The sequence below is a fragment of the Ochotona curzoniae genome, unplaced genomic scaffold, assembly GCF_017591425.1.
Source record: "Ochotona curzoniae isolate NIBS_2020 unplaced genomic scaffold, NIBS_Ocur_1.0 contig_2318, whole genome shotgun sequence".
NCBI classification, from domain to species: Eukaryota; Metazoa; Chordata; class Mammalia; order Lagomorpha; family Ochotonidae; genus Ochotona; species Ochotona curzoniae.
In genome coordinates, this window is record NW_024465419.1 from 11,832,309 (window position 1) to 11,858,194 (window position 25,886).

General features: G+C 41.3%; 1 protein-coding gene across 1 annotated transcript in view; it reads right to left on the reverse strand.

Annotated features, from left to right (window-relative positions):
• NIPAL2 (NIPA like domain containing 2) overlaps positions 1-25,886 on the reverse strand; it is a 77,588-nt gene that overhangs the window by 46,794 nt on the left and 4,908 nt on the right. The window contains exons 2-3 of the mRNA XM_040972725.1: positions 9,448-9,516; positions 6,260-6,431 (exon numbers count right to left, since the gene is read on the reverse strand). Coding sequence (XP_040828659.1) covers positions 6,260-6,431; positions 9,448-9,516 — 241 coding nt within the window. The remainder of the gene's footprint in view (positions 1-6,259; positions 6,432-9,447; positions 9,517-25,886) is intronic.

The window sequence follows — 25,886 nt, forward strand, 5'->3', positions numbered from 1 at the left end:
GGCTAGAGTGGGGGCTGCGTTCTGGTCTGGATATGACTGCAATCTCCCTTGGCACAAGTGTGGAATGGGTCTGGGATGTGTCAGACTGGGCTAGACTGTAGCACCCACTGGTGCTCGTGAGAACCAGAGTGGGTATAAGATAGGCTAGTCTAGGTTTTTTCCCTTGCTGAGCCAGGTTTGAGTTGTGTCTGGGTGTGGACCAGGCTTGTCTGGGCTATAACACCCAACAATAACAACCAGAATGGGTTGAAGGCCAGTCAGGAAAGGTCACTGTTCCTGCTGGGACAGGAGGTGGACTAAGTACGGCTGGCCCATGGACCCACTGGTATGTGCAAGATCTGGCATTGGGAACAGTTCTGATGGAGGAGCTTGGGAAACTCCTCTGTCAGGACACAGTCCCTGCAGGTGAGCACAAGAACCATGACAGGGAGCAGCCCAGACCAGGCCAGGGAATGGTACATTTGGCGCATACATTTGGCGCAGGTTGGAGGTGAGCAAGGCTGGGCCAGTTCACATTACCTGCTGATGAATCCAAGCAACACAATAGAGTATGGGTTGGGCCAGGTAAGGTCGCAACACATGCCAGTTCACATGAGGGCTGGAACTGACAGTTAACATGAGGGCTGGGAGTGGGGGCTGGCTGGGTTAAGCTGAAACCCAGCGTTAACTGGAATTGGGGGTGGGCTAGGCCCGGCCAGGTTATAGCACCCAATGGCAAATGCTGAGGTGAGGTGGATCATGCCAGACTGGGCCACACCAGAACACATGAGAGCAGGAAGGGAGGGCCAAAGCTAGTAGGGGGCTGCGTGGGGTTCCCTTGCTGGACCACTGCTCTCACTGGAGAGCAAGGTTTGGGATGGGGCAGATCAGACCAGGCAAGGCTGCAGCACCTGTTGGCCTCATGTGAGCTGGATTAGGGAGAGGCTGGGCTGGGGGCTGACTATTCCTGTTGGTACATACATAAGTCAGAGTGGGTGCTGGGCTGATTCTGTCAAGTTAACCTGCAGAACCACCTGGAGAATGCAAGATCTGGGAGTGGGAATGGACCCATTAGGGAAACAGTGGGCCCTCCTGGATTGCCACTCCCACTGGTGAGCATGAGAACCAGGACTGGGGCAGGCATGGCTAAACAGCATAGCACCTGCTGGCACTTGTGTCAGCTGGATAGTGGGGCTGGTTGGATTGAATTAAGCTTCAATGTCCATTGACATGTGTGAGAGCTGGGTGGGGTGTGGGACAGGCTGGACCAGTCTGCTGCACATACTGGCAGGCATGGGAACCAGGGCAGGGGTTGGGCCTGGTGGGGGTTATTGTGGGTCGCTCCAACTAGGCTGCAGCTATCACTGGTTTGCGTGAGGGCCGAGTATGTGGTACGAAGGACTGAGCTAGGTTCCAACACCCATTGGTTTGTGTAGAAGACAGGGCTGGAGGCAGAACTGATCCAGCAATTGCAACTACCAGCAGATGCATAAGCATATGATTGGGGCGACAGACTGTGCAAAACCCTGCATTGACATGCACACACAAGAATCAGGTTTGGGATCACCTCAGCTGAAATTTCTTTGGGGATCCCCCTAACTGAATTGCTGGACTCAGAATCCTATCCAAGAAGAGAATTGCGAGTTCCATGGTCTGACCGTGGAGTGCATGAGTCAGAACTGGGTCTCCTCGGTGGTTCAGACAGAGCAATAGACTGCATATCCAGGAGAATAGAGAGGATATGGCAGTACATTGGAGGCTGCGGAGGACTCATGGTACCACGACAGAGGACAGAACAAATGGATCAACTGCTCCAGCCATGTGTTGGCAGTGAATATCTGGGCAAACAGAAACTCTAACCAGTGGATTCTGGAGCAATTTCATCGTGCTTAGAGTGGCAAAATCAGCAGTGATTCAGAACTCTTGAACTATTGAAACCTCTTGAGTAGGACCCTCAGAGAATGCCCTTGATTGGGAGCCCTGGGGTGGTGTCAGGTGGCTGTCCTCCATCCCAGGGTGCAGAGGCGTTTGGGAGGCTGGGTGTGGCTTCTCTGCTTGTTCCCCACCCTTCCCCCAGATACAGGAAGGAAAAAAAAAAGAGAGAGAGAGAATGTAGAAATGGTGATCTCACCCACGTTTCTATAGCCCTTGACCATTATCACCCTAATCAGCTATCATCAAAAAGGAATATAATTAATAATAAGAAAGAATAATACACTTCATTCCTATGAAACAGTGATAAGCCATGGAGATAATATTGGGCACTATTATTATATCTAACACAATACTATATACCCTTCTTGTTCTTGGGTATTTGTATTTACTCAGTTCTAAACACACCACCACCTCTGGTTCACAACAATTTTTATTCCCATTTTACAGATTAGGGATATGAGGTATAAATTAATGTAAAAAGCTCACTCATGGTTATAGAACTCACCAGTGCTGAGAGTGAGGTTTGGACCCTGGCAGTGTCCCCCTAGAGCTTGGGCCTTTGACCATTTTATTGTCCCGACATTGGAGCTGATACACTGTCTAGGTTCTAGAAAACACTCAAAGCCATCAAACTTTATGAATGGAACATCAACAACAATAAACATCCAGAAGTAACCTCACTGCTGGTATAAGTAGCATTTTGGTCTGAATAATTTTTGTTCCCATTATTCATTCATAGAAACCTCAGCAAGAGACAAGAAATGCAATAAAACTGAAGGAAGAAACAATCCTATGAGGCCTCTGACATTCTTGAAAAGCTGGACTCAGGAAGGAAAGGAAACCTTGCATCAACGAGGTCCCTGCATTCCCATTTAGGGCAGTGCCAGTCACAATAGCCAAAAAACCACACCAACGTTGGTGTCCACTGACAGATGAATGGATTCGAAAATGGGACATACATATGCCCAGTGGAATAGTAACAGGCCATAAAAAGGATTGAAATTTGTCATTTGTAGCCATTTGGCTGGAGTTCAGCTTAAGTGAAATAAGTCAGGCCCAGACACAGGCAGGTAAATACCACTTGCCCACATTCTCACATGGAAGCTGAAAGAGTGGTCATCATAAAAGTAGAGCGTCAATAGTTATCAGAAGTAGGGGCTGGGGAAAGGGACATGGAAAGAGGAGGCTTAATAGGCACAGAGGTGCTGCTGGAGAGAGGGAAGAACCAATTTCCTGTAGGATAACAATGGCTGACAACATTTAATTGCGTTTTTTTCCCAAAACAACTAATAAGATTTTGAAAACCCCAACAGAAAGAAATGATACATGTTTGAGGCATTGCATATATCAGTTACACCGATCTGATCCATACACATTGCATAATGTATTGAAACATCACACTGTGTCTCATAAATATGTGCAATTACGCATCAGCTAAAATTTAATTAAAAAATTTAGTCCCAGGCCTGTGCATTCAGACCCACCTATGCTCATGCACCACACTTATTACTCCTCATGGGACAGTTTCCCTTACGCAGCCTTGCAGGGTTACTAGGCTGAGCCTCACACGCACAATGTGATTGCATGTGAGAATTTTCCACAGGAAGTGCTGTCCCTGGAGTTGCTTCCTGGAAAAGCATCTGTTGTTAATAGGGTTTGGAGATCTGGCCGTGCTGTATCTGCCTCTGATCGGATCACAGGATGCTTGGGCCTGGTCCAGGGTCCCAGGAAGCCTTCCACCCATGAAACCTGTGCCAAGGTGTAGAACCTTGAGAGCATCCATGGGTGCTTTTGCAAGAATGCATTTCCAAGGAAAGCTGTTGGGGGTTAGCTTGTCTGGGAGGAAGATGATTCAAGGTAGGAAATGTGAGTAAGGAGCAAATTGAAATCCCCAGAACCCACAGTGCAAGTGCAGACTAGTCCTGCATGTGCACCTTATTCTACAACTACATCTCCTCTTTGCAAAGACTCATCCAAACCTGTGTAATGGAAATACACAAAAGGAGCCGGGATGTTGATGATGGCAGACCAAACAGAAGCTCTGACACATCAGTGATCTTATGAGCAGTCAGATCTTACATGCATTTACCCTTCTCCCTTTCAGAAAGAGAAAAAGGACCCAGGCTGCTCTGAATTGGATCACCTAAGGAGAGGAAGGAGATGGGGCTGAGCCCCTTCATGTGGACTTCAGAACTACAGTTTTTAAGGTCCTCTGGACTTTGTCTTTTCAATTTAAGAAACAAAAGTAGAAAAATCAGCAAAGAATATGTCATTTCCATGGCAATATTGCATTATCTTTTATTTATCTTTTAATTCAAAAGAGGCTCTATTTCTTTCTTTAAGCTTTCTTGAGATACCTGGGAATTAAAAAATAAGTTTAGCCTAGAAAAAAGTGGGCATTCTTCTCGCCTCATCTGTAGACACAACTGTAAGCTCATCTGATTTGGAAATATGTTCCTTTGCCCTTCAAGTCCTTAAGAGTTTCTAGAACCTTTTTATAGACATCAAGTGGAGAGGGTGGTTCTAGAGAGACTTCTCCACCACCAGCAGTCCCTTTTCATCTCCCAGCCACCTCACATTCAGCTCTGGATGCTGTGGGGAGGGAGTCTATGAGCATACGTGACTGCTTGGAGGACTGCAAAGTAGGAAATGATTTGTGTTTGGGGCTATAAATTCACTTCTTTGAATCACTTTAAATGGGCAGAGAGGGAGGTAGCTAAAAATGTTCCCGAAAGAAAAACGCTTCCCAGGAGTAGGGAACATGAGATAAAAGGAGAATTTCAGTCTACGTCAGTCAACCCTCCTCCAGGTATGGACTGATATAGCCAGATACTTGGCCTTCAGCCAGTTCATGCACAGTAAAAAACAAAACTAACAATAAGCAATACATTTGTAGGCTTTCTGATGAATAATATAACATTTTTCAGAACTGAAGGAATTCCAGGTTAACCATGTAACTGGAACTTTTGTCTTTTATTTCTCAGATTTTGAACAGAAAAAAAATCTAGAATTTACATGCACAAGCTATGTCAATAAATGGAAGCTATATAGCATGTACCATTTGTTCATTGTATCGATATGTCAAATGTAGTAAGTGACTACCTAACATTCTATACTCTTCATGTATTCTAAATAGTCTATTACAGTACATAATGAAAGTATTTATTTATTTACTTATTTGTTCATTTGAGAGCTAGAACAAGGAGGGGGGAGAAAGATCAGTATCATCTACGGGTTCCTTCCTCCAATGTCTGCAACAGCTGGGGCAGTGCTGAAAACCCCAAAGGCAGGAACCTGAACTCAATCTAGGACTCCCACGTGGCTAAAAGGAACCCCATGGCTCCTAGAGTCTGCCTGCGCAGGAAGCTACCATCAGCAGCCAGAGCTGGAGGTGGGATTCAGGTCCTCAGATGTGGGCTGCAGGTGTTCCAACTGGATTCTCAATGGCCAGGCTACATATCCACCTCATGGAGGTGTTTTAAATGGATAGACAAGAGGAGCTGTTCCCCAAAACCCAAAATTCTCTTTGAATGTGTATCATTTCAGTTTAAACCATGCTTTCTCTTAAGGATTTCATACATATTTAGAAGGGGGATTAAAATCAGCATGTGTGAGCATGTGACGGATCTGCTGGATCTAGTTGTTAACAATGACTCTCAACTTGTTTCTATTTCTACGAAAGTTTTAAATTCATGGAAATTTAGAAACATGTTGTTTCCATAGCAGCAGGTAAAGAGTAAAACTAAAGGGATTTCTATTGATTTTAACAGGGCTTAGAAATTTTGTTCTCTCTTTTTAGGAGTGATTTTGCTCTTTTTTCCCATACAACATCTCATTTTATCTTTTTGAGTAAATTGTTTAAATTCGAAAGTAGGTAATTGTCACAGTACAGTAAAATTACACATTCCTTTGGTAATGCAGGATAACCAGTATCTAATTATTGATGTCAAAGAGATGTTAAACTTTGGAATCAAGATCACAACATTAAAGACTGTAAGCAGTATCAGTTTCACACAAATAAAACAGCATTGATTACAAATATGTTTGGGTAAGTTGTCAATGATTACAAGCACAGCACTAACACTTGCAGATGCAGTCAACTTATTAAGACTCAGCCCCTTGGAGCTGGGCTTTGTTCTGCAAGTTTGATGGCTACAAAATCACGTGTCTTTTGTGGTCAATGAGGCAGTACAATAGGGTAGCACTGACATCAGCAGCCTAAGGATTCTATGTTTCCGTGCTAAGGAACAGAATCTCTTCTTGTGAGCATTTGTTGGTTCAGTCGTATAGCTTCTACCTGTCACTCTAATTTTTTAAGATCCCTAAGCACAGAAAAATGGCTCACCTGTAACAGACATGCAGCCTAATGGCGCGATGAGGGTCACAGGAGCGAATCCATAGGCTGCAAAGTTTCCTGTCTCCCCGACGGCCATCAGCGCCACTCCGCCCCACCACAGCACGCTCTTGAAGTATGGCTTTGGGTGCTCCTGCCGAGCCAGCTGCAGGTGAGAGTACTTCTGGAAAAAAAAAATCAGAATGTAAAGAAGAAAGCATTTCTCCCTAATGAAAACGTGCCTGAAATTTTGGGCCCTCTAACTTTGCCTCATGACTTTCATGCTGATGCGTGGGTGGTTAACAGAATAGTTCTCGTGGTTTCCTGTGTGTTTCAAATGTATTAATGGCACAAGGGAGTTACATGAGTATAGCATTTTGTATTTTGAAGGGCCTTTTTACAAACGGATGCTACTTAGGTCTCCTGACAACTCTAAAATATGTATTACTATGTTTAAAGATGAGCATTATATTGAGGAATTAGAGACTTTTTAGAACACTCTCCCCAGTTCTTTGAGAATTTTGTTAAAGAACTCCAGATGCCAAAATAAACATTAATGAAACACCAATAATAAGTTATTAAAGTAAAACATTTTGAAACGGGTTCAGATTTATGGGTCAAAGTACATATCACAATAAACACAGCAAAGAAGAATGCTTTTGGCAAACCCGTGGGGGTACTCTGACATATATCTGTAAGCGTGTATTTCTAAATACATAAATGGTTTCCTGAAAAACCATTCATTAGATAAATCTCAATTTCCCTATTTTTAATGATAACATGCTTCCATGTGAGACATACATGCAATCTGAAATTACTTCCATTCTTTTCTGAAACAAGTTAATAAAATATGAGAGGAAAACACCAAACACCAAAAACATACATCTTTCTAACTATGGCACCAAATTCCTTAAGCCAGAGAAACAATGACTGCTAAATTTTACTGTTAAAGAAAACTGCACAGAAAGATTAAAAAAAATGGAGAAAATTAAGGCTTAAAAGAGCAGAGTAAGAGAACCCAGCTGATAAAGGCAAAGAACACGAGATACTTTGCCAAGGACATAAAAACGTGTAATTTATAGAGATAAAACTGCAAATGGAAAGGATTTGCTCCCGATAAATAACTAAAGGAATGTAAACAATCTGAAACATTGAAATACTCCATCAGATACATTTTCAGTCCTCACTAAACTCATTAATGCTATATGATATTGATTATATACAGTGACTGCCCGTGTCACAACCTCCATAGACAGCTATTTGGCTCTGTAGAGCAATCTTGAAAATGAACACAGGTTGTCCTACAGAACACTCAAAATCCATCTTCATACAAAAATAGTTACTGAAATCTTCATTATTATTGCAATACCAAATATGTTCATTTTGCCTGCAATAAGAGATGCTTACACACATTTTGGAACATCCATGTAAATATCTGTGTACTGCCCACATACACAAATGAATCTGAGAAAAAAAATGTAACTAACAGTGGTTACTTCAGAGCAATGAGAGTAATTTCACTTTTTCAGGTGTTGTTTGAGTTGGTTTTCATAAGGATAATGAGTTATTTTAATATATTTTCCAGCATTTAATACATCTCCTCCTAATAATGGAAATTTATATGAAGTTGTTTTCTAGGAAGCATTCCTCTAAGATCACATTGGAAGATACCTAGAGGCCAGGCTTGGTTCGACATCACAGAGACTGCATCAATAGGACTGCTGCAAACTGATTCGTTGATTTAAAATTTTTTAGTAAAGTACAGACAGCTTTTTGTTACCATAATGGAATGCCTGAGACTAATATGGTCTCAGACAGCTAGTCAAGGTCACGAGTTGGGAATCCACACCTCCCTTGCCTGTGTAATATTTTTGCCCACCTGTGCATAAAAGGATGCATACTCATTGTTACAGGGGCCTGGCAGGAGCGGAGTGTCGCATTGTTGTGTATCCACTCCACTCGGAAGCCCCATAAAAGCCCAAGCTAGTGAGGGGTCCACTCTGGTGGCTGTTCTCTTCACCTCTTCTGACTCGGGCTCTTGGCCTCTGGCATAGCTGCTTGCTCTCTTGCTACTCATAGACAGACTCCGAGGGCGACACAAGACGCAATCTCTCTCCGTCACCCTTTCACGTTTTGGCTCACTCTCCTGCAACATAAACCACATTGGTCTGTATTCCTCACCCTCTGAATAAACCTTATCACTTGGTTAAGCCATGTTGATGCCCTGTATTTAAAATGCTTCTTAAGTAAGAAACAAGTACCTAGGGAATAAATATTTGGCCCTAACCTAGACCACCTCAAGACAAATTCCTTATGACGTAAAGAAGCTAAAGTTGGCTCATGATTCTGGAGTTTCACAGTCCAAGGTCAAGTGACCCTGTTGGATTGGCCTCTAAGAATGGGGCAGGCGGCAGTGGCATGGCAGAGTTTGCCCGGAGGTGGATCGGCGAGCCAGGGAATGGAGAGCAGCACAGCCCAGCCACACCTAGAGCTGTCTTGGAGGATTACTGCCAGGGGCCCGAGGACTGCTCCCTTAGGCACTCAGCTCCTTATCACTATCCTTGGATGAAGTTTCACTCTCTGAGAATCAACAATTTTGAGGTTTCAAGTCCAGCATAAGTACTGATGCAAAACCATGTTCAGGCCATACAAATTCATGATCTGGTTTAAAATAAATGTTTTATTCAGCTTTCCAGTTTAGCAAGGCAGCAATTGTTCCAGGTTTCTAATCCATGGTTCAGTGAGAGAGCCTGTTTCACACTGTACATTCTTTCTTCAAGATCTTTAGTCTACACTGACAGCTGATAGCGACTTAAAGAGAGACAAAAGCCCCACAAATCTACAGCCCAATGAACTGCTTCTGAGAAAATATTTGCACTGCAACAGGGGTGAAGGCTAAGAAAAAGTAAAAATACTAAAAATAAAACTAGGGCCATTTATCCATCAGACACAACACACACCTTGCTGAGAGGTCATAACACGAACCCTGGCCAAAACAAACATTTCTTTTAAAATCAGAAAGAAGAAATGAATGCGATCCAGCTGAGATTATATCTGCATTCCTATCAATGAGGTCATAAAACAAGAATTTTTTTTTTTTTGAGGAAGAATTTGAATGCGCAAAAGTGCCCAGGACCTATGGAAGTCATAATACATTTCTTGATCAAATGAAAGAATTAGAGAAATATAATTTTTCTTACCTGAATATTCAGGGAAATACTGATCACTAAGTTCCCTAGGATGGCCAGCACAACTCCCAGCAGGTGACTCTGTAAAAAGAAAATGTTTTCTTTAAGTGATACTTTCTAAACAGTACCTCAAAGATTATCTAATGGGGATGAAAAATGATAAACTCAAGTTAATGCTGTCATTCTATCTTTCAGCTTGAGTCACTGACCATTTGCGAGAATGGCTTTGGAATATGAATATGGCTTAATTAGGACTGATTTTTTAACTTTTACTCAAAATAATTTTTGTTAAAGAAATAACTTGGTCCTTTTATTGAATTCTCTAACATTCATGTGCTTCATTCACTAAAATAAATAATTGTCAGGTTTTTATTTTATCCACAAGATGCATCTTACTTATATTTAGATTTTCCATCCTTTTTATCTTCCCTTAGTATATTCTGGAGGGCCACAGTATGAAAGCAGAAAGAAAGGGTGAATCTCAGCTACTGTTGGGCTATTTTCTATTTTGAATCACCTTGAGCAAATTCTTTTCATCCATGCCCCTTCAGCCTCAATCAAAAGAATGCATTAGGCAGAAAATCTTCAGAAATCTTTCTTTTTAATAGAAAAATGTCTTTCATGACAAAAACATATGACATAAAATTTGTTCACAGTTACGTGATATTTCATTGCATGTATACATTGTGTAATGTCTAATCGTGGTACATACATTATCCACTCAAGTAGGTTAAGTTTCTTTATTGTGAAAACTCCCAAAAATCTATCTTTGCTTTTTTAAATGGAGAAACACACTAACTTTATCTATTTTTATCTTGTAGTCACTAGAATCCCAAAACGTCTTACTCCTATCTGGCTGTAACCCAGGACCCAGCAAACAACCTTTCGCAGTCCTCCCGCTCCTCCCTCTAATTCCCTTCTCAGTCTCTGGAAACTGCAACTCTTTTTTGAGCTTCTATTTCAAGTCCACATCTGAGTGAAATCACGTTCTGTCTAGTTCTCTGTGTTTGGCTTAATTCATTTAGCATCGTGGTCTCCGTTGTATTCATATCACTGCAAACAACAAGCTTTCATCATATTTTTAAAACTGGCTAAGTAGTATTCTGCTGTGGATGTGTCCCATATGATCTTTATCCATCCGCCAGTTGATGGACACATAGGTTGTTTCCATTTTCCGGTTATTGTGAGTAGTGCTGCAATAAACACCAGAGTGAAGATGTCACTTCAACAGATGGATCGCATCTCCCTTGGATGTGACAGAAGACTTGATCACTTTATTTTCAATTTTTTTGAGGACCCTCCATGCTATTTTTCTCTAATGGCTACACGACTTCACATTCCCACTAACAGTGTGTAGGGGTTTGTCTCCATATTTCACCAACACTTGCTATCTCTTTTTGAGAATAAACAATCCTACTAGAGTGAGGTGATAGTTTATTGTTGCTTTGGTTTTCATTTTCCTGATGATTTGTGATGCTAAGCATTTTTTAAACGTGTCTGTTGGCCATTTCTAAGTCTTTGAGAAATGTCTATTTAGCTCTTTCCCCCATTTTTAACTGGATTATTTTCGGTTGAACAGGAATGCCTTGTCAGATGAGAAGTTGCAAGTATTTTCTCCCATCCTGTAGGTTATCTCTTTGCTCTATAGATTGTTCCCTTTGCTGTGTAAAACCTGTTCAGTTTGGTGAAATTCAATTTGCCTATTTTGTTTCAATTTACTATGCTTCAGGTGTCTTATTTTAAAAATCCTTGCCAATTCCAATGTCCTGAAATGTTTTCTTCTGATAGTCTCCAAGTTTCAGGACTCACATTTAACTCTTTAATACATTTTGAGCTGATTTAATAAATGGTGGAAGACAGGAACCTAGTTTCATTATTCTGCATGTGGTTATCCAATTGTCCCAGCATCATTTATTAAAAAGACTATTCCTTTACCAATGCATGTTCTCGTCATTTTTACCTCACACTATTGTACCAGGCACTGCTGCTGTAAGCTCATTGCCTAAAGCTCCATGAAACTGTCACTGCTGATGTGATCCTGTTTAACCAGCACCTTGGAATTCCAGCTGATTCTGAAGCAGGTCCAAAGATTGAGTCTGCTGGCATTGGACATGAGATAAGGACCATTACAATCTGCTTAAAGTTGGATTTTCCCAGCCTGGCACTGAATTCCAGAACAGTTCTGTGATTCTTCAGTCTGCCCAAGGTTGTAAGAGGGGTGACAGAGGCAGGTCTTCCTGCTGTAGGGGCAGGCCCTTGCTCCCACAGTCATCAAGCCCTGCACACTCATGGGCGTGCAACAGGTCATTGGTGCTTTACTTCAAAAACAAGTATGTCTCATCAGGGTTCAAGTTTTCATCTTATGTTGGAGCAAGTCTAGAGATTCCATCCTCAAGCCCCAGCCTAGGCATAGAGACTGACGGAATCTGCCCAGCACTGGGCTTTACCAGCCTGATCCCACAGAAATCCCTTTCTATGATCTCTGCTGGAGATGGGTTACATTTTCTCACCACTTCCTTGGTTAAGAACTCATAAATACATCTCCACAGGCACCTGTGTGAAATAGGAAGCTACCACACCAGCTGCCCATCGCCTGTCCTCACCCTGGCCATCCAACTGTCCCCAGCACACTTGGGATGCCCTTCTAGGACTCTGACCCACACCATACTTTGGTCAGATGCAAAACTGACTGTGACCCCGGCTCACTGCATGGTGCGTCTCCTTCCCTAACTCACTCCAACTACTCCTCACTCTCCTGGTTTTTCCCAGGCCGGCCACTGGAGACCTCATCAGATGACCTCAATCCCTCGTTACTTCCTCAGACTCCGATTTTTTCCTGTACATTGTCGCGTGTGTCACTCTGTCCTTCAAGTCTTGTGCTCCCACTGAGTCTCCCACATCATCCACTACACAAAACTAGGAGCTTAGCAAACACTTAGTTGGAAAGGAATCTAATCAAAGCCTAAATTAAAATTCCTTCACATTGCCCCAGCTGTTTGTCACAGTTTCGTGTATTACATGATCCCTGTTTGCTGTGTCCATGGAGGTACAAAGCGATGGCACTTTTCCATTGGTACAAATGAGCAATAATACCGAGGCCTCTTTCTCTCATTCTTTAGTAGATAACTTGCAGCTAAACTTCAAAATTCAGACTTATCTGAATTTCAAACGAACAGTACAGTCACAAGAAATTCTTTTCCAATGGGAAAACGTTCTTTGAAGTTTTAGAGCTTTACTATATGAGCTGAAGTGAAACGCAGTGTTTCAAAAAATGAAGCAAGGAAGTTACAAGTTCATTTATAGCTGGTCCATAATATTCATAGTCTTTAATCAGCTAGGAATTTCTTTTCCTCCTGGAGGAACTTGGCAATAATTTTGATCACTATTCCCAGTGTGGAACAATTGTATCACAGTATAATGTGCTGTTTCCATGCTTCCTATTTACCATCTAATGCGTTTGGCAGTAATCAGAAAAATAAACTTTTGGACAAAGTTGGCATTGAGTGGGTAATTACAAAAATCTTCCATAATTATTTAGAAGTAAATGAGCAGAAATAATTTACTTCAAAATACCTTAATCATTGATGACAAGATTTGGCAATGATTTCTTGTATATGACACCAAAAGTATTGGCAAGTAAAGAAAAAAGTAGGTAAACTGGACTTCATCAAGATCAAAAACTTTTCTGCAGCACAGGACACTATCAACTGAGTGAAAGATCATACCCAAAATATGTAAAATATTCACAAGTCACAAATCTGAGTAGGACTGATCTCTAGAAAACATAAGAAATGCCTAAAGTCAACAACCATCATCACCAATCTAAAGCAGGTAAAGGACTTGCCTGGACATTGCTTCCGACAAGGGGTACAGAAGGCAAATGCACACATCAAAAGGTGTTCAAATCACTAATCCTTAAGGGAATAGAAACCAAACCACAACGAGTTACCACTTCACTCCCATTAGGAGATGCATCATACATACACACACATGCATACATTTACATGCACACGTGCACACACATATATACATATACATCCATGGACACATATACCACACATCTATGCACACAGCATATGTACATATACATAAACACACATACACGCATGTGCACAGGTGTGCAGCACATACATGTGTATATACAGATATGCACAATATGCAAAATACATGGATATACACACATATGTATGCATACACACATACATACTGAAAATAAGTGTTGGTGAAGATGTAGAGAAATCAGATTACTTGTGCATTAGAGCAGGGAATGTAAAATGAGGCAGCCACCTTGGAAAATGGTGTAAAGATTCCTCAAAAAAGTGAAACAAATAATTATATAAATCAGCACTTCCATTTCTGGGTATATATCCAAAAGAACTAAAAATATTGGACCCAAACATTATTTGTACATTCATGTCCATGGCAGTGCTTATTCTTGACAAAAGCAATCAGTGTCCATCTAACCATGGATGAATGAACACAATGTGATATATTCTAAGGGGCTCTCATTCAGTCTGATAGGAAAGAAAATGCTGACACTTGTTACCACATGGATGAACCAGGAAAGCTTTGCTGCTAATTGACTCTGGCAGGTGCAAAAGGACAGGTAGTGTATGATTCCACTTACGTGAGATACAAAGATGGTACAATCCTGAAAGGGACTAGAAGGATGGTGGTCAGCAGCAGGGGCGGGGATGGGGAGTAGTTTAATGATTGGAAAGTTGGGCTATAGAAGTTCTCTGGGTGGATTGTGGTGACATTGTTTTTACAATGAAAACAGGCTCAGCGCCACAGAACCACATGCTTGTTTTTGTTTTATTACAAACGAAACTGTAGTTTGACTTGAAGAACCTAAGGAAAAGCTGAACACCTGCAGACAAGCTTCATGGCTCAGATTTAACAGTCAACATTATGCTGTCCTTCCTTTCAATGAAATACTGTCCTATCATAGGATTTCCCTCCCTTCAAGCACACACTCCTGGAAAGGTACAAATTTATTAAATTATTGATACATTAGCACAAATGTATTTAACAGATGAATCAAAAAAGCCCAGGATTGCAAAAACTGATAAAATTCCTCACGGCTCCCTCTATCCATAACCCTTTTCAGGTAATTATACACCTGTTGTCTCCCATCAAGAGGTAGGAGCTGTTCCAACCCTTGATTCAAAATAGCCAATGGACTACTATCAAATTGAAGTTATACTACTTCCAAGTGTAGGGCTCAAAGGGTATTGTTTTTACATATTGATTAGTTGACTGCTTGAAAGTTCTTGATGGCAGACACAGGCCCAAGCAAAACTATTGTTCTACATCTACAGCCTGACCAAGGGTCAATCGATGACTACTAGCCTGAGACAGTGGCCACCCCTCGACTATATAGTAGTCTCCGGCATCAGTGACCACGCGTGGCCTGACCCACATCACTGAGTGTTCAGTTGATCAGCTGTCTCAGAAGCGCTAATCCATGGTTGCCATTTTAAGTCGCTAAGTTCTAGGGATGATCTGTGATGCAACAAGGAATGAAAGACTGTGGCTTAGAGAACCAGGGAGATGGGGTGAGGGATGTTACGGAGCACTTCAAGACTAAGGAATGCTCCGCCCACAGGCTGAATATATAAGGCCCACGAATTGGCCCATAATTTGGTCTGACCCCTACCAAGGCAACTTCAGGCAGGATTCAAAATTCAATAAACCTATTGCAAGCTCATTTTTAAGTCAATGATTTGACACAGCCTGCAAATAATGTTATAAATATTCACATGACCCTTGGCTTAAAAAAAAAGATTCTCTGCTCCTAACTTGGAGCAAATGGGGTTCAGAGATTACAAAGTGAAACATCTGCCTTACTTAGTTCAGAGGCAGACAAACCCCCTCACCATCACCACCATTCTTCAAATCAGGAGACGTGTCATTGCCACATTCTCCCCACAAGTGATCCCACAAAGTCTATCGTCACTGTCCTTCAGTCTTCTCACTTGTGAGACACAGATGATACCCACAGGGGCTCAGGGGTAATGGGGGAGGCTCTGAAATGGGTGAGATCACGTGGGCAGGACACAGCTCATCAATGCTTACCAACAGTGTCGGGGTACACTTAACTAAGAGACTGATAGAATTATGATTCCTTGTGAAGGACTACATCATTGTGGTAAAATGGAGAAAATCTGTTGGGGAGCCGTCCCAGCCTATATGAAATTGTACCACATAATTCAAAATTCAAAATAAAAATATTATTTAAAAAGATACAATAAAGTTATCATTTGTTTATAGCTAAAATTACCAAGCAGTCATTTCAGTGATTTCTTTTTCAGACAGAAACCACAACTCCCAACCTGTTGCCTGGCAGATGTAACAAATGAAGAATCTTCTGTTCTTACTTGTTTCATCTGGGTATATAAGCCAAATATGTGATAGCTTACTGTAAACACTCATAATGCTTCCAGTTAGCTCTTCCAAATATGATCAGTGTACAAAATAATTATAACACATACGTTATTTTGTGGTTTCCTTAATGCCATAGAATCAGGTCCACAGATCTGCAATATTTTATTTCTTTCTCTCCAAAAATTACTTGATTGCAAATATGGGAAGCCAGAGAAGTTATTTTATATTTTCTAATCAGTAGTGCCAATCATACTATATTTTAGCTTCTAAGTTATCATTGTAGGTAGGGCAGAAAGAGAACACACATTATAATATTTACCTTACTATCTTAACCCCTGTAAGTTTACAGAATATTAGAAAAATTACTCATGTTTCAGAATGGACAATATAAAATTAATGTTGCTATTCCTGAAGTTAGACTTAGTTTGAAGTCAACAACCTCATTCCTAAGATCATCATGGAGATTTAACACTAGCCATATACACATCGCCATGATCAAATAACAGTTGTCAACATCAGCTGGGAGTTCAAGCTACATCTTAAGAAACTGCAAAGGCCTGTTCTTTTTCTAGGAACAACTACCAACTGTTTCTGAACGAATCAGATAGGTTTAAACTGATGGAGAGAAATTTGTGAAGACAAATATCAGTTCTAAGCTAAATCTTTCCTAGACTTCCTCATCCATCAAGGAACTTCTGTCATGCGCTGATGACTTATTTTGTAAGATGTGTCATATCTAAAAGACACGTTCTGATGGTAGGTACAATAACCGCCCATGAGTTCAAAGTAGAGATAAATAAATGGCTTTAAGACATTTTCAACAATGGCGATATGAGCTCAAATTATCAATGGCTTCCAGTGGTGACAAAGTTACAAATTCTGTTAATGTTTACTTTGTTGGTAACATAATAGAAGCAAATGGTAAATTTTAGTCAGGTTCTTGTAAATAAAAGTGTAAGGTTTTTTTTTTTTTTCCCCTTGATCAAATTCATTGTAATTTACTCAAGGACAACAAACTAAGAACCCTTGGGCCCAGAGCGGTAGCCTAGTGGCTGAAGTCCTGCCTTGGGGTGTTCTGCTGGGGTCCTAAATGGACATGGGTTCAAGTCCTGGCTACTCCACTTCCTATGCAATTTGCTGCTTGTGGCCTGGGAAAGCAATAGAGGAAGGTCCAAAGCCTTGGGACCCTGCACCCATGTTGGAGACCTGGAGGAAGCTCCAGGCTCCTGGCTTTAGATCAGTTCAGCTCTGTCTGTTGTGGCCATTTTCTCTCTGTCTCTCCTTCTGTCTGTAAATCTGACTTTGCAATAAAAATAAATAAAATGTTTAAAAAATTTTAAGGGCCCTTGTATGTGACATGCGATTTCTTCCTGTGTTTGTGTTTGGTATTTAGGGATCAGTTTTTGCTTGAATTCCTCCAGTGAGGGGGGATTATTTCCCATTAAGCAGTGAGTCTCTCATCACGGTGCCCCTGAAGGACTCAGCGGCGTGTTCTCCTTGTGGACTGCATACATCAGCCCTTCTCGAGGGGGATATAGACCTGACTCAGCTCTCTCTCCCACAGGGCATCTTTATAATCGTACTATTTTGTTTTCTTTCTCTGTTCCCTCTCCCTTTCTTAAGGGAGCAGTAATGTTTCCTTACTGGGAGAGCCCAAGATTGTTTGATTTTAGAGTTGGTCATTCTTGAAGCCCTTGTGATGCGCTTTTAACTCTTATGTCTCTTGTCTGTTCTATGGAGACCATAAGGGCAGGAACTTTGCCTTTTTATTTCTTCCTTATTCATCTTTGTGACGCTAACAATGGCAGTGACACTGCTACTTACAATTAGTCATAGGTCAAGAAAAGGATAATTCTCCAAAGTTAGTTGACCTGTTTCATTCCATAAAGTAAACTAGGGAATATTTTAAAGTGTTGGAAGTATTACCTATTTAAAATGTTATTGACATTTACTACATTATTGCAGAAATACATTGAAAACTATCAATTCATTTGTTTTTGACACCAAGTTAAAGTTAAAAGTATCACAGGCAGCTAATTTCTTCTCTCACACACCACACAATATTATAAACTATTATAAACGAATAATTCCAGAAATGCATGATGCTACCTGAACACCAAGGAAATGATTTTTCAGTAATATTTCCATATTGCTCAACATCAATGTGATATTAACTCCAAAAATAAAGTGCTATAATTATATGGGATAAACAAAGTATTAAAGGTGACCATAAAAAGGCTATGATTACAAGGGATAGTTTCTCTGCTAACATTTCACATTCTTTCTTCCCTGGATATCACCAATCTACTTTCTGTCTGCTTGTATTATCTAGGTATTTTATATAAATGAATCCATACAGTATACAGTCTTTGATGATATTTTACCTCAAGATTTCCAAATGTTCCTATATTATGTGGCATTATTGGTATTTAGCATATTTGTGCCATTTAACATATTTGAGCCATTCTAATTATGGTTGTGTGGCCCATTGTATAGACAGACATAGTTTTATTTGCCCATCTATCAGTTGAAGATATATGAGTTATTTGCATTTTATTCTGGGTTCAGTATTCTTCTTCCAGAAGAAAACTCTGGCAGCAGTTTCAGTGAAATCATCCAACTGCAAATTCTCTGTTACCCTGCAAATATCCCCATATCATCTTTCTTCTTGAGTATAGAAGTTAAAGCTGACATTTAGTTTATTCAATCACTTGACAACTTGTTCCATTGTCTTCTGGCCTTCATTGTTGGTGTTCAGAAGTATGCTGTTGGTCTAATTGCTGCTCCTTTGTGGGTCGTTTTATTTTGTACAGTCATTTTATACAGAATACCTTAAAATAATTTTTTTGGAGTTTTACTACAATTTCTTTAGATGTGAATTACTGCTTGCACAAACTGTTTTTTCATTTTAAGGAATATGTTTTATTCATTTTGATAAGTTCCCAATCATCATCTCTTTGCATGTCATCTCTCTCTTATGCTCTATTATCTCCACATGGAACTCCTATTCCTAGTAGATTAGACCTTTTCATTCTATTCCCTTTGTTTCTTAACATTTTCTCAGGTCTTCCAACTCTTTATCTCTTTATACTGAATTCTGGATACTTTCCACAGATCAATGTTTCTTGACCTCCCTTTCCTGAAATGAATCTCATATGCTTCTATGGACTATATTTGCTGGTCCATATATCATACTATAATTTGTTTTACCAGTTTATTTTCCCTCTACACTATATGTTGTTTGAGGGTAAGCTGTGTCTTACTCAAGCACATATGGCAACCCAAGGCAACCAGTACTAAATAATACTTCCCACTAGATGTTCTGGTAAATTTTTAAACAACAACAAAATCCACATTTGTAGTCAGAATGATCATTTTCATACAACGAGCAGGTGTTTTGCAGAGGCTTATATCCCTCTCCTCCTCCCCAAGCCCTTTAGTAATCCGGAAACCGGTCAGAAAAAAGAACCAAGAGCCAGAGAAGAAAAGTGGTCCATGCGAAGTCACACAACTAGATAATAGCCAAGTTCTGTCCCCGAAGCACCCAGGTTAAGTCTGAGTCACAGAATCACAGGGAGTAATAGGTAACCTTCTAGATTGTCAAAGTCAGTATACCACTTTTTCTTAATTAAAATATTTTATAGCATTCTCTGCAGTCACCTCTGTAGCTTAATTTCTGACTTCTTCAAAATGTCTTGGCAAATAGATGGTGGCAGCCACAGTAAACAATTTATCTAGACTGAGTGAAGCACAAGATATGTTGATAAGTATGAATCTTGTTTTAAATTTATTTGGAATAACAATTTTTTAATCATATTTTTTAGTGTCAGGATGCTCTGCAGATATTTCACACTGACTTATATTATTCCATTACTGACCTATAATGCATGAGTGGGCCAGATGGAGATGAGACTTGATAATGCAGGAATGTGTGGGATTGGTAGTAATCAATCTTACTCATGGCTTTGAATGCAATCATATTCCTAACCCTGCTTTTAAAACATGAATTAGACAAAAAGATCCCAAAGAATGGCTCAAAAAGAGCTATTGTTTAGGAACTAATTTTGAATATAGGAAAACCCATAATCACCTCACCACTGGAGTCACGCTGCCTCAGGTTCCAGCAGAAAGACAGCCTGACCTGGACAGACAGGCTTAATCACTAGTATCAGCTGAGTACTCAGCTCCATTCATCATCACAGGGATGACCTCGTGATCTGTACCTAGGCGGAGATATGTCTGAACAATTGGTGTTGAGTTCACCATGCTCACAGTAAACTCGAGCTGGGGCTGTTCTGCATTTGTACCCAGCAAGGTAAATGAGCACAGAGCTTGTTTCGAGAACAAATAGGAGGGCATGAGAGGACACACAAACTCCTTTTTTGTTTGTTTGTTTTTTGATACAGCTTAGTTGGTGCTGGAGTCCTCTTCCTCCCCAAATTCCTTCCTCTTCCCTCTCTTCTCCCCTCCAGTCTCACAATGGGTGTCTTTTGTGAATTTTCCCAAAGGACACAGAAACTTAATGATACATCCTCAAGTACCCAGGAGTGAACACTCACGCTGTCAGTGAATTTCAAATGCTCATTACTCTATATATCCATCTCCCATCAGTCAACATACTACAGAACATTAAATATGTCACATTCTTAACAGTTAGTGAGTCTCCAGGTTGAAAGACATATGGTATTTATTGTTTTACCCTTCTTCAATTTTCTATAGGGCTTGAGATTTTCCCAAGTTAAGAAGTTCTGAAAAAAGTTGCTTTGCAGATTCAGTGGAATGAAAGTAGCTATGGATTCACTTAAATAACCAGTTCAGAGAGTGATAACAAGAAAAGAAATAAAAAAGAAATTGGCAAGCAACAAAGAAAAGAAGTTAAGGAGAAAAAAATCAAGTCATGGCATGGGTTCAAAACACATCTGAACACTGCTTGAGAAAAAAACAAACAAACATATCATGTGGAGGCAAAGGACGTGAAATGAAAGTGATCAGAGAGAAGACGGTGGCCAAGGGAGACAGACAACTAGGGGAAGTGCATGTCTGACGTTATTCAGTTGTGCACTCACTAGGTGTGTTTATTCAGCAACTGGCAGATCTTAGGTTCTCATGTCTGGGATGAGGGATGCAAAGGAAGGAACAGGTGGCCTGTGAGCTGTAACTCAGGCCTGCTCAGTGGAACCTGTTAGAATAGAGAAAACAGCATAGATCTGCCTAGTCGGGGACCACATGCTTCCTGTGAGGGCTATACCCCAAACTTCAAAACAACAAAATGTATGAAATGACACGGGGTGCTCTCACAGAGAATGTGCCTCCCTGTCTCTTCCAGTTTCTGGTCTCTGCTGGCTGCTCTGCTTTGTGGCTGTACCACTCCAGGCTCTGCCTACCTACCTGGTCCCATGACCTTCACTTCTTCTAGTCAAATCTTCCCAAGCCTCTCTTTGGGAAGGATACAAGTGATGGATGGCATTTAGGGCCTGTCTGGCTGATCTTCCTGTTAATCACATCTGCAAAACCCTTTTTTTTGCCATTCAAGTTAATATTTTCAGGGTCTTTGGATTTAAAATGAGGAACTTTATTGGGGAAATCATTGTTCAGCCTATCCTTATGTAAGGTGTAACGGAAGCCTTCTAGGGAGGTTCATTCCAGCCAAGGACAGAGCTAGTAAGGCACAAGGTTGCCCTGTGGGGCCTGGAAGCTGAGCACCAGTGGGCCTGGAGAGGCAGGAAGAGGGATGTGTATGATGCATCTGTGGGTAGTACTAAACCAATGAAAAGACTTGAAATAAAGAGCAATCCAGCTGTGGGCAACTTCCTAGTTTACTTGTACCTAGACAAGTATTACACTGCTGGGAGAAAAGTAGCTAATAGCTGACAGGCATTCTGGGCCTGGCTAATGCTAAATTTGTGTTAACTCTACCTATATGCCAACATGGTTGCTTATCTTTTTTTTTTTTTAAGATACATGGGGAAGGCAGGGAATGCTGGGTGGGACATGCCACCCTCACCCCCAGTCAGGAGGAAGTTGCAGATTGCTTAGGGAAGGGAGTCTGGGGTTGTACTAAAGGAGGAGTGGCTGAAATATCCTTTGGAACACTTCTCACCACCTCAGGGTCTCTTAAGGCTTCATCAGATGACCAACCCTCATTCCCAGGTGCTGATGTAGTTTGACAGCAAGGAGTGGCCCACTCCCTGTCCTCCCCTGCGGACACCAGAGGAAATATAAAACCCTGAAACATTTGTCCCACCCACCTACTTCTATACCCAACCCGCCGCACCCCAATCATAGGCCCACATGGGGATGTAGTCTTCTCAACTATGTAAACAATATTTAAAAAAAAAGAGCAGTCCAGCGCTGGCTGCAGTGTGCAGGGTGGACACAAGCAGAGAGACCAGTTAACAGATGGCTCTAGAAGTTCAGAAAAGCAGTAGAGGCCGAAAGGAGAACTCCATGGGGGAACAGTGTGCAGAGAGATGCTGGAGGCAACGGCAATGTGGAAGCCTTTTCGATGACGGAATTGGTTGGCCATTTCTTACGGCTGATCTCATGTGCTCTTGCAGATAATTGAGTTGTCTGTAATAACCAGACCAACTTAAAGCTATAATCTTACATGCGGAAAGGAGGCAAGAACATTTTCCAGCCGGGAACAGATTTTTAATGTGTTATCTCGGTTATTGTATGCTCTAAGGTTATTGCATTTCTATCCCGAAAAAATTCTCATGACACTGACTCCAAATCCGGTGAAATAGAAGCCAACTGAAAAAGGTCAGGACTACAGAACACGGTATATCATTGCTATTCTACAAGCTGTTCCATGCCAAATTTTAATCAACCTTAAAACCTAGGCAGTGAAACCCAACATGCTGTGTTCCCATACAATTAAGCACTATTACATTTTGTCTTTTTTTTTTTTTATTAGAGAACACAGTGACTTACCTCATTGTACATTTCTTATTTTAAAAACCAAATCCCATTAAGGATAAGCCTTCGTTTGGGAAAGTCACCATTGTATTTTGCTTATGAGAAACTTAGTTTTCTGCAGAACAAATTTATGGGAAAAGTAGGACATTTAATCGCACATCCTTTGGGGACTTTTAACACTTTGTTAAAAAGAGAGTAACAATCGCCCAGACAAGGCAAGATTCCAGTTAAGGAAATCTTAAACTGGGTTCTATTACAAAACAATCTAATCCTATGGAGTAATGGGAAGGCAGTCTCTGAAACAGCAGAGGCATGCTGAATACACCAAGAATGCTATTGTTTGCAGCTGGGTTGATATGGTGTCCCAGCACTTTCATATTTTGCAAGAACATATATGTAACACTAATGTCTATCTATCTATCTATCTAAATGTTTTTTAAGACCTTTGTTTCTAAAGATGCAGTATTTCAGGCTGCCTATCCCAGGACCGGACTGAGGTATTTACCCTAAAACTGGATGGAGTGAGCTCACTTGGCTGTAACACTTTTCTCTCCACCTGCCCAAGTTTCTGGAGTACATGCATCCTCTGGGGCATAACGCACATATGCATTGGATTCTGACTGACTCTTCCAGCAACTTCCCCCAGCTCCTCCATGAATTTCTGCCTCAGTAAGGCAGGGGGTCATGACACTGACCTTCATTGATTAGTGTACCAGAGTCACCATCATCCAGATCAGATCCCTCTCACATGAAAGCAGGACTCAAGTTCAAGCTGGCTACACAGCTTAGACACTGTGACTTGGGCTCTGCACCACCTCTGAAGGCAAGCTCTTGTTCTTTTGTCCCACATTTCCAGCCTCACACAAAATTCTCATATGCACTGGCTCGGCAGCCAGGCCCCACAGCCACCTCATAGCCCACACACACAGAGACCCAGCATGCTCAGAGATGGGGCGGGGTCATGTGGGGCTGCAAGTATAATGCATGGAGCCACAAAGCACTTACAGGTGTCACAGTTCTCCCCTACTTCATCTTCCACTAAGACAGCTGCCTCCGAGGTCTGCGCAAACCCTGCTCATGGAGAACTGCCCATCTCGCCACCACTGGGATTCAAGTGGCCACAAACAAGGTGAAAGATCCTTTTTTCTCTTCTGGTTTGATGTCTTTCTGTATCACCCCCTAACAGGACTCTGCTCACCCTGGAAGCTTAACAACAACAGTGTGTCAGGTAATGAAAACAAAGATAACTTCAAGCCACTCAGATATTTCCTTTAAATTATTTCCTTCTTGGAATTTTAGAGTTCATGGGAAATTCATAATTTATAACTATATGGAGTACAAAGGGATATCATGATGTATTCATATGTGGGATATTTAAATCTAGCTAATCAACATAACATCCCCTCAAATACTTGTTCATGTTTGTGATGAGCGCAGCTAAAACTAATGTTAGCAATTTTGAAATATGCAGTAAACTAATATAAACTATAGTCAGCATGCTATATATAGCTCAGAAAAAAAAAAAAACCAACCCCTTCTGGAACTCTCCTCAGCCTTGCACTCGTAAACCAAACCTGTTTCACCAAGAGCCCCCAAACTTTAGGGAGATTCTTATCTACTGAAAAAGTAGCTGTTGATGCTAAGAAAGTTGCCAAGCAGGCAGAGGCAAGATGGAGACCAAGCAAAGAACATTGCCTTTCCCAGCTGCCTGTCAGTGGTCTACCCATCAACAGAAAATCCCAGAGATCCTCCCAGAATTTCTTTGGAGATGGGGAGGAGTTAAGTTTAGAACTTGGAAATAAATCATTGCTCAGAAATGATGTTAATGAAAATGTTTAAGAAATTAATCCCAAATGCAAACTTTTAAGGAAATTACTGGTCAATTCTCACCCAGGAGGCTGAAAGGGAAGCTTATCACAGGGCAGAACTGCTGTGAGAACCAGGATGCAGAGAGGAATGGTGCAGCCTGAGCTGGGATGGGTGCTAGTCTGAGGATTGGCCAAGAAAACAACCACAACAGGAGGAGGTTTGAGTGCATCTGGCAGGGACCTCTGCTGAGCCACGTGACTCCTGCCTTCTCTCAGTCCCAGGGCCCCTGCTTCATGTGGGCATTCAGGCATTCCCAGGAATGGCCACAGGCTTCAGGGATGCCAAGCCCAGCAGCTCTGTTCACTGAAACTGCTAGGGAACATGCTGCATGTGGACTGAACCTGGCCTGGGTACATTGAGGCCTGGATCTTTTCATTAGAGGCTCATGAAATCAAGTTATTCCCTCCTGGGAGCCAAGAAGTCTGTGTCATAGGGAGGCAAGTCATTCATGTCAGAAGCAACAATCCTGAAGAACAAATATGGAGTACAACAATGAGAAGCAGTACTCATTGTATGCTGTAACTCCTTGGATCAAGGCTTGCCTAACCCAAAATATGTAACATCCTAATGGATTAAAACTTCTTACTATTCCTTTAAGTCAGTGAAGAGTCAGGGTTTTGGTAACTTGCAATCTCAAGTCTCTTAACTGACAAGCAATCTCAGTAGAAAAACTTCCAAAAGGCCAAACAGACCGACTCAAATCGCAAGCTACAGGAATCAGGCCCATGTCCAAGTTCCTGAAAGAAGGAAATAATTTGTGAGCTGCAAAGAAGGTGAGGTTGCGTGATTTGGTTTAGGAAGCCAGTGTGAGGTCATTGGTAAATAACAGGACATTCAGTACAAGCAGATTTGGTATGACCCTGCCAAGCTCAGGGTGGGTACTGAAGGAGTCATGCCAGGGCAAACACACTCCTTGCTGAGATGTGGAGCTTGTGACTAAATATAGACTCATACATTAGCTCATTTTACATTGCGGATGTGTGCCAATGATAACCAAGGACCACATTGAGAATGTGACCAAGGGTCATTCTGGTGACAAGGTAAGCCAAGTATACAGGTGCATACATCCTAAGAGCTGGGAGGAAGGGAAGTGGAAGGTTATTTGCCACCGAGATGGCCCATGAACGACTGGAAAAGGTAAGTCTGTTGGAACACAGTATGAGAGGCAAGATGGATAAAAGGTATAAACAGAATAGGGGTGTATTGTTGCTTCTGAGGGAGAAAAGAAGCCTAAGTGAAATAAATGGCAGAGACTGAGTTCCCACAGAATGAACCTT